The sequence below is a fragment of the Sorex araneus genome, chromosome 6 (assembly GCF_027595985.1).
Source record: "Sorex araneus isolate mSorAra2 chromosome 6, mSorAra2.pri, whole genome shotgun sequence".
NCBI classification, from domain to species: domain Eukaryota; kingdom Metazoa; phylum Chordata; class Mammalia; order Eulipotyphla; family Soricidae; genus Sorex; species Sorex araneus.
The window spans coordinates 159,215,498-159,224,765 of record NC_073307.1 but is presented as its reverse complement, the minus strand read 5'-3'; the positions used below and the strand labels follow the sequence as shown (position 1 = coordinate 159,224,765).

Genomic DNA, 9,268 nt, shown 5'->3' with positions numbered 1-9,268 from the left:
AGAGAAACGTCACAGGGGCCAGCCCAGGCGCCGGGCGCTGCGGGGCGCGGTGGCACTTGGGGCCTCCAGAGCAGCACGGCCTGAGTCTGTGCCGTGTCACTGGGCCGATGGCCCTAGCCCCCGACAAACTTCTTCTGAGGTTCACAACTGACCACGAAGAGGCTCTGAATGAGCCCATGGAAACTTTATTGAACTGGGAGGGCGGGACAGGCGTGACTGGAGGGTCCCGGGGGGCTCGGGGGGCTCAGCGGCGCTGCTCGAGCAGGTACTCCAGGTCCGGCGCGCGCAGCCTCTGCTCCTTGTTTTTGTTTTTCGCGAAGTCCCTCAGCAGGTCCAAGACCTCGTTTTCAAAGATTTCTGGGGCCGGTTTTGCCTCTGCAGAAGAGAGAAGGGAAGGGTCAGTGCCGTGCCAACACAGATCTGAACAGAGAACCCTGGCCTGGCAGGCAGCACCACAGGCCATGGTTACACATGTGTGTGCACAGCCCCCACCCCGTACACACACACACATTCCAGGAGGCATGCTCGATCGTTACACAGGTATACTCACTCCCCCCCCTTTATATGACAATTACACAACTGCACACAGCACACACCCTCCCGTATACACATATCCCAGTAGGCATATACAATAGTTACACACATGTGTGCAGACATACCCCATACACACACCTATAGGTATATATGATGGTGGTTACATAAGCACATGTGCGCGCATGCGCACACACACATCCCAGTAACACACATGTGTGCACACCCCCCCATATACATCCGCACTCATCTATAGGCAAGAAACAATGGTGGCTGCACATATGCAAGCATGTGTTCACATACACGCACACACACACACGTGCGCGCACACACATCTGTAGGCATTACAGTGGCAGTTACACATGTGCATATGAGCACACACACAAACCCCTCTTTGTCAGCTTTTTTCCAAGTACAAAAATTGTGGCAAAATGGTGAAGTACTTACATGCTGCCGGTTAGCACTTTTCATTTATTTATCTATTTTTGGCTGTTGGGGCCACACCCAGTGGTGCTCAGGGCTTACTCCTGGCTCTGTGTTCAGGGGTCATGTCTGGAGGTGCTTAGGGGACCACACAAGGTGCCAGGCATTGAACCCGGGTCAGCCGTGTGCAAGGCAAATGCTCTAGCCACTGTATTACCGCTCCAGCCCATGAAATTTTTATGGGGCCTGCCTAAAGTGTTCTACCTAAGATAAACTTATTTATTTATTTAGTTAGTTAGTTATTAGCCAACGCTTTTTTTTTTCTTTTTGGGTCACACCCGGCGATGCTCAGGGGTTACTCCTGGCTCTGCACTCAGGAATTACCCTTGGTGGTGCTCAGGGGACCCTATGGGATGCTGGGAATCGAACCTGGGTTGGCTGCGTGCAAGGCAAACGCCCTCCCCGCTGTGCTATCGCTCCAGCCCCTAGCCAATGCTTTTTAAGAGTTTTAGACCATACTCTAAACCCTACTGGGAGGCAGGGGCCTGGGGACCAGCCCGGTCGGATGCCTCAACACAAGGGCCATGGCTGCTGTGCCCGGGTTCGAGGGGGCTACACCTGGCGATGCCTCAGGGCTGTGGGGCCACACGGCGCTGGGGAACTGAACTGGCGGGGTGTGGTGAGTTCCCGGCCCCCCGTGCCGCCTCCCCGGCCCCGCAACTGTAACGTGCACAGGAAAGCCGTGAGAGCTGCTGTCCTTCCGCGCGATGTTCTCTGGACCCTGGGGGCTGGAGCTCGGCCTGCGTCGCCCTCCCTGGAGCTCCCACCGGGCCAGGGCCCTCCCCAGCGCTCCCCTCCCCTCCGCTGGGCTGGCAGCTGCTCCGGCCAGTGCCGGGAGACGCCAGCCCACACAGCCTGTCCCCGCCGGCCGCCGTGCGGGAGCAGCTGCTCCCGTCCTTGACATACTGTCCACGGCCACCTCTGTGCAGAGAGTGTGGCGGGGCCGGGCAGAGAGCAGATGGCCACGAGGCGGGACGGGCTTGTTTTCCTCTCTGGTCTTTTCTGAGCCAGTGTGCTGACCCGGGCGCCCGGGAAACCTGTTCCACATTTGGCATCGCGGCTGCTTTCTGCCAGCCCTGAGACATTCCCCTGAGGCCAAGGACCTTAAGCTGTTAAGTGACAGAGGCCAGGAACTCAAGTAGGCTGCAGCAAGAAAGGGCTGAATGAGAAGGCATTAAGAGATGCGCACCCTTGGGGCCGGAGCGAGAGCACAGTGGGGGAGGGCGTTTGCTTTGCTCGCAGCCGACCCCGGGTTCGATTTCCAGCATCCCATAGGGTCCCCTGAGCACCCAGGAGTAATTCCTGAGTGCAGAGCCAGGAGTGACCCCTGTGCATCGCCGGGTGTTTAACCCTCCCCCCCAAAAAAAAGAGACCGACACTGCATTGGACAGAGTCCCTTGGTGCTCACTCAGCAAAGGGCGTTGTTGGCCCGATCACGGGAAGAGCCCGCATGTAGGAAAGAACGCAGCGCAGCACACGTGCTGAGAAAAAGCCGTAGCCAGGGGCCGGGAAGGCGGTGCAGTGGGTAAGGTGCTCACGATTCAGTGGGTAAGGTGCTCACGATAAAGTGGGTAAGGTGCCCACGGTGCAGTGGGTAAGGTGCTCACTGTGCACGCGCCTGACCCAGGGCTGGTTCCCTGGCACCAACTATGGATCCTGAGCCCGGCCAGGAGTAAGCCCTGGGCACCGCCTGGCATGCCTCCCCACCGCCAACAAAGCAGACAGTGACTACAACAATGATTCTTGTTTCTTTTGTCGGGGGCTTGGCCTCACCTGGCGGTGCTCAGAGCTTACTCCCGGCAGGGCTCCGGAGACCCTATGGGATGCTGAGGACTAACCCAGTGCGGCTGCGTACAAGGCCGGCGCCCTCCCCGCTGGACTAGCGTCTGGGCCTCTCAAGCTCACCTTCCTCAGTGCCAGCAGGCAGCTGAGGCTCAAGGGCCACCCGGAAGAAGAGAAACTAAGGACGGGAGTCAGGGAGAGAGTGTAGAGAGACACGGCACTTACCCAACCTTCCCCCCCCACCCCCATGAAGAAGATAAATCAATGAGACCGAGGGGGAGAGGCCTGCAACAGAGACGCCGGACAGGGCACCACAGGACAGGACACAAGGAGACGGCGCTGGGTGGGGCAAAGAGCCAAGAACAGCGCAGTAAACAAACAAACGACAAACAAACAGAAACCTCTTGCGTGGTGTCGGGACTGAATCGGGGTCTCTGGCATGCAGGGCGCATGCCTGACCAGTGAGCCGCGCCCCTAGCCCTACGGCAAAGGCCAGTGCCAGAGCAGCTGAGGCCAAGCAAGGGTGAAGCAAGTCTCCGAGGGGGCGTCCACACCCAGCTGCCGGCTGCTCTTCATAACCCCCAAAAGTGCCCCCCTGAAGCAGGCTCCGGCCAGAGCAGGAAAGGGGGAACGCCCAGAGCCTGGCCCGGCCCCTCTTCTCCACGGCACCCAGCGAGGGGTCAGAGAGCGGCCCGGGTCCCGCCCCACGGCGCTGAGGAAGGAGCCCGGACACTTCCACGCCCGGGAAGCCTCAACAGGACTGAACAGGAAGGCCCCGGGGCGGACAGGGCGTGAGCAGCCAGACACCCTTTGTGGGGGGGGATTTCGCTGGGGTGACACCGGGCGGGGCTGGGGGGGGGGGTTGTGCAGTGCCGGGGATGGAACTCAGGGCCGGGCCTACAGGCCACCAGGTGCTCGGACACTCGCGTCCTCTCCCGGCCCTAGGTCCCTTGGAGGGACGAAGCCACCGACAGAAAGTGACTCAGGGAGGAGGAAACGTTAGTTAGACCACCCCATTGACGCGCTGGAACTGCAACCCTGACGGAGAGGCTCCAGGTCCTGCAAGCCCAAACGGAGGGGGAGCCAAGGGATCCCAGCAGGGCCGGGCACGGCGAGCGGGAAGAGCGAGAGAGGGGCACGCAGGCGGCGACCCACAGGCCAGGCGAGGCTGACAGCCCCGTCACCGTCGCCGGGCTCAGGTGTGAGGCCCGTTCCCACCCCCGGGTGCGTCCTGGTGGCCCTGAGCACCTCTGGGAGTGGCCCCTAGCAAAAAGAGAAAGCGGGGAGGCGGCAGAGGAACCACCAGCCTTACACCCCGCCCCGGCAGCGACCCTGAGCAAAGAGGCGAGGCAGGCTGGCCCGGCCTCAAATCCCAAAAACTCCAGGCCCGCACCCCCAACTCCCCCCTCCCCCCTCCCCCCTGCTAACAGCTCTCCCAACTCCTCTCCACCTGAGGGAGAGACGCTCCGCCCCCTTCCCCGGGGCCAGGTGCAGGACCTGGAAGCACAGCGCACAGTTCCCCGGGTGGGGCCAGAAACCCAGGTTTGATTCCCAGTATCCCATAGGGTCCCCTGAGCCAGGAGTAATTCCTGAGTGCAGAGCCAGGAGTAACCCCTGAGCATCACCGGATGTGACCCCCCCAAAAAAAAAAAGACCGACACTGCACTGGACAGAGTCCCTTGGCGCTCACTCAGCAAAGGGCGTTGTTGGCCCGATCACGGGAAGAACGCAGCGCAGAGGGTACGAGGAGAGCGCTCAGGGGCTGGAGTCTGCCCAGGACCTCGAGTTCCATTCCTCACGCCCCCCACGCACCCCTGGGTGTGGCCACCAGTGGCTTCCCGTGCGGCCAGGCCCAAGCAGTGCCCACCCAGCCTGCAAAGCCAGCAGGTATTGCTGTGCCCTCCCCCCGGCCCCCAGTACTGCTGAGGCCTCCACGCCCCGTCCTAAGGATGCAGTGTGCTGCCTCTTCTTTCCCTCGCCTGTCATATCACGGCCCGTGAGACAGGTGACACTTGGAGGCAAAGGGACAGTCCCCGGAGAGGCTGGAAGCCTCTAATTTTCCTCCAGCTCCTCTGAAGTACCTACGTGTGGATCGTTCGAGACCAGAGAGACGGCTGCCCAGGGAAGCCACTGCTGTTTCAGATTTGTTCCCACGCCTCACCGACGCTGACCCTAACTTCACAGCCACGGCCTGTTGGTGTCCGGGTGGCACCAGGGCACTGAGACACACACACACCAGGCTAGTGGTGTGGTTCTGCTGGGTTTTCTTTCTTTCTTTTTTTTTTTTTTGGGTCACACCCGGCGATGCACAGGGGTCACTCCTGGCTCATGCACTCAGGAATCGCCCCTGGCGGTGCTCAGGGGACCATATGGGATGCTGGGATTTGAACCCGGGTCGGCCGCGTGCAGGCAAATGCTCTACCCGCTGTGCTATCTCTCCAGCTCCTCTGCTGGGTTTTCTTTACCAACGCCCACCCCCTCTGCCCACTGCTGAGTTCCCCACGTTCAATTCCCGGTGGGCCTATGACAGAACAGATATCCCCTGCTGGCAAAGAAAAGAACATCCACTAGTTTTAGACACTTTTTTTTTTTTTTTGCTTTTTGGGTCATACCCGGAGATGCACAGGGGTTACTCCTGACTCTGCACTCAGGAATTACCCCTGGCGCTGCTCAGGGGACCATATGGGATGCTGGGAATCGAATCCGGGTCAAACGCCCCACCCGCTGTGCTATCAGTCTGGCCCCTTACACACTCTTTTGGTTGTTATTTCCGTCTTTGGGCTACACCCCGCTGTGCTCCGGGCTTACTCCTGGAGGGCTCTGGGGACCCTGCAGGGTACTGGAGATCGAAGCCTGGTCAGCCACATACCAGCTGAGCACCCTACCCACTGGGCCACCTCTGTGGCCCCACGACTTGCACACGTTGGAAACATGGGGAGAGCGTTCGGGCTGGGTGTCCCTGTGTTGCCTCGGGCTGCGTGCCCCGTACCTGTAGCCCAGTAGTAAATGTCCCAGTCGTTACTGGGCTCATTGATCAGGCGATCGTAGAGATTCAGCTGCTCCTCCGTCATGCGGTGCAGATGCTCTTTCGCAAACAGGCTAGAGGCGAGAGAGAGAGAGAGAGAGAGAGAGAGAGAGAGAGAGAGAGAGAGAGAGAGTCAGAAAGGCTCGTCTGTCTGTCGGTCTGTCGGTCTGCCCGCACCCGCCCGGCCGCCTCTCCCCTACCTGAGCAGGATGCAGTTCTCCAGCATGCCCCTCTTCCTGCTCTCATACAGCAGGCGCGCCCGCTTGGTGTCTATGGACTCGTCCGTGCGCTCTTCCCAGGGGGGCAGCGGGATTTCAATCATGTCTTTCTGGGAATCCGTGGGGCTGTCGCCCCTGTAGAAGCGCTGGGACGACGTCGGGGGAGACCGGAGGAGGCGGCGCCCTGACTCGAGGAGCATCTGAAATGAGTCAAAGCACAGGCATCTTTGGAAGACCGGCCGGCACGGGGCTCACGCGTGTCGAGTGACGCGTTTCCGGCACGTTGCACTCTCGAGGCTGTGCCGACCAAGGCCGGGAGCCCTGCAGTGACGCCGAGCTGCCGAGATGGTCAGGGACACCCGTTTTTTGGCTGAGAACTCTGGGGTTTTCCCAGAGTGGGGATGGGCAACCCTCCCCCACTGCCCCCCTCTTCAGGAAGTCCTGGCAGCCACACCCACATCCCACAACTGCTGCCAGGTAAACCCAGGTCAACACTCCGGGGTTTCTGGGCTGCATACCCGCATCTCCAAAGTCTACCATCCCGACATTCCAGCAGGAGCACCCCAGGCTGGATGGGAAAGTAAGAGACGCCAAGTGGGCTCCGTCAACAAAAACATCAACTCCGAAGGCTCCACAAGCAACAGCAGCTTGGGAAACCCTTAGACAAGGACTTACCGTCCCCATGATGAGATTTAACAATTCTCCCGAGTTTTCTTTTACTGAAGTAGTCTCTCTTAAATAATTCTATCAGCCATTTATTTGTAACAAGCAATATAACCCCCCCCACCCACATGGCAGAGCCTGGCAAGCTACCCGTGGTGTATTGGATATGCCAAAAACAGTAACAATAAGTCTCTCACTGAGAGACGTTACTGGTGCCCACTCGAGGAAATCGATGAGCAACGGGATAAAATAAATCATTTCTTATAAATTTCTTATAAATGATTTATATTTATAAGGTTTATAAATATAAATAAATTTATAAATAAATCATTTATAAATAAATCATTTCTTATAAATGATTTATTTTATTTATTTATAAAATAAATTAAATGTCTTATATTCTATTTATAAAATAAATAAGGAGGCAGGCTTGAGGAGTTTGGTTGGGAAAATGGGGACAACGGTGGAGGGAAGGTCACACTGGTGGGGGAACTGGTGCTGGAATATTAAATGCCTGCAACAAACACGTCATGAGCAACTTTGTAAACCACAGTGTTTAATGTGTGGGAGGGAAGAAGTTACGCTGACGCTGTCCTCACTTTACAACTAAGGAACTCAAGGCATGTTTCTATAAAATACAGAAACAAAACAAGCAAAGATGAGAGCAAGAGAAAATAAGGGACACACAAGAAACACGACAGAAAAGAACAAAATGGCAGTAGAAATCCCTCCTGGGTCCCACTCCACAAGCAAAGGACAGAGTGGAAGGATGGAAAAATAGTCAACTTTATGTGTCCGACTCTTTTTCCCTTTTTTTGGCTTTTCGGGTCACACCGGAAATGCTCAGGACTTACTCCTGAGGTACTATATGGGATGCTGGGGACTGAACCCCGGTTGGCCACATGCAAGGCAAAGGTCCTACCTGCTGGGGTCCCCTGTCATTTTAGATGTAAGAATTCACAAGCTGACAGATTGGAAAAAGTTATTCATGCAAATGGGTGGGAGCGATAGCACAGTGGGTAGGGTGTTTGCCTTGCACATGGCTGACCCGGGTTGATTCCTCTGCCCCTCTCAAAGAGCCCGGCAAGCTACCAAGGAGTATCCCGCCCGCATGGCAGAGCCTGGCAAGCTACCGGCAGTGTATTCAATATGCCAAAAACAGTAACAAGTCTCACATGGAGACGTTACTGGTGCCCGCTTGAGTAAATCGATGAGCAATGGGATGACAGTGACAGTGACAGTGAATATTCATGCAAATGACAACAAACAGGTCAAAAGAGGCCCTACGATAAGTTCAACAAAGTAGATTTTCAGGGAAAGAAACTGTCACAAGATAAAGCATATTATATGTCTACCAGAACTGGGCTGAATCGGTAAGGAAAATTTAACACGGTGTGGATGCACCTCACATCAGAGTGCATATACACACATACATCCAGTGAACACTGACACGCATCAAATACAGATTTCAACACCTTACTTTGAAAAGCGAATATAGATCACTAGGAAAGATCTGACGCTGGGGCCCGACAGGTGGCTCAATGGTTTAAACCACTTGTCCAGCAAGTGGGAGGTGGGACGGTGATTCTGAGGTCCCCAGCTGCCACGATCCCAGGAGAACTAACAGTCTCTTAAAGGAAGTCCTGACAGCTGCAGTCTGGGGTCCCAGGCGAGGGCTTGAGTGGGGGGAGAGGGGGCTAGGGGATGGCCATACAGAAAATCATAAGGAAGCGAGCACTCAAGGCCAAACGGGCCATAGAGACGGAAAGACGTTCCAGTCCACCCGCAGAACACACACGTCCCTAGTCCAGCACGCCTGCGCACGCTCCGGGGTCAGATGAGGTCAGGTCACACACCCAAGGCAAGGAGGTCAAGGTCAAGGAGACTGAAATAAGCGAGACGCTTCACTGAGCACAGTCGGAGGAGGGAGCCTGGGAAATGCACGCGCGCCCGGGACGCACAGCAACACGCCCCGCGAGCAGCCCCGGGGGTCCCACCCAGTCGGTGGAGGGATGCACAGGGCCAACCTGAGACAGACTGACACGCCCCCGAGAGAGCAGCTTCCGGGGTGACACCCCCCACGGACGTCAAGCCGGGGTTGCTGCCGGAGGGGACCTAAGGGCGCAGAGGCGGGGGTGGTGGGGATCCCCCCGAGAGGCGGCTGGCCCGCAGGGGCACTGGGGCACTGGGGTTCCCACGCAGGCCCCTCGCTGCAGCACGGCAGGCAGCCCCCTGCACCGTCTCCCCAGGGTCAAGGCGCGTTTCTCCTTGGGGCCGCCCTGGCCCCGAGCGCCCGGGGGAGGGGGGCGGCTCCTCCAGGCCCCCCAATGGCTGCAGGGGTCCCCCAGGCGGCCAGCCCCGGAGCCCCGCCGCTGCCACCGCCGCCGCTGCTCCTCACCCGGGCCAGAGAAGGGTACGCGGCCGCCAGCGCCATCCTGCCCGCCCCCGCCGCCCCCGCCCCAGCCCCGCGCCGGAAGTCGCCGGCCGGGCCCCTTCCGGCCCCCCCCCCCCCGCGAACCCCTCCCGCGCGGCCCCGCGCGCCCGGGCCCGGGCCGGAAGTGACGCC

General features: G+C 58.3%; 1 protein-coding gene across 2 annotated transcripts; it reads right to left on the bottom strand.

The window, feature by feature from the left end:
* Positions 1-148: 148 nt before the first annotated feature.
* On the bottom strand, positions 149-9,239 carry SDHAF2 (succinate dehydrogenase complex assembly factor 2). 2 transcript variants are annotated; one of them, XM_055141538.1, is made up of 4 exons: positions 9,101-9,239; positions 6,022-6,239; positions 5,786-5,895; positions 149-375 (listed from the first exon to the last, which is right to left on the bottom strand). In XM_055141538.1, exons 1-4 carry the CDS (start codon positions 9,134-9,136, stop codon positions 245-247), a joined length of 495 nt encoding a protein of 164 aa, XP_054997513.1. In that variant the 5' UTR covers positions 9,137-9,239; the 3' UTR covers positions 149-244. The 2 variants fall into 2 exon arrangements, with proteins under 2 accessions (XP_054997513.1, XP_054997514.1); XM_055141539.1 differs by lacking the exon at positions 9,101-9,239 and adding an exon at positions 8,730-9,057.
* Positions 9,240-9,268: the final 29 nt, after the last annotated feature.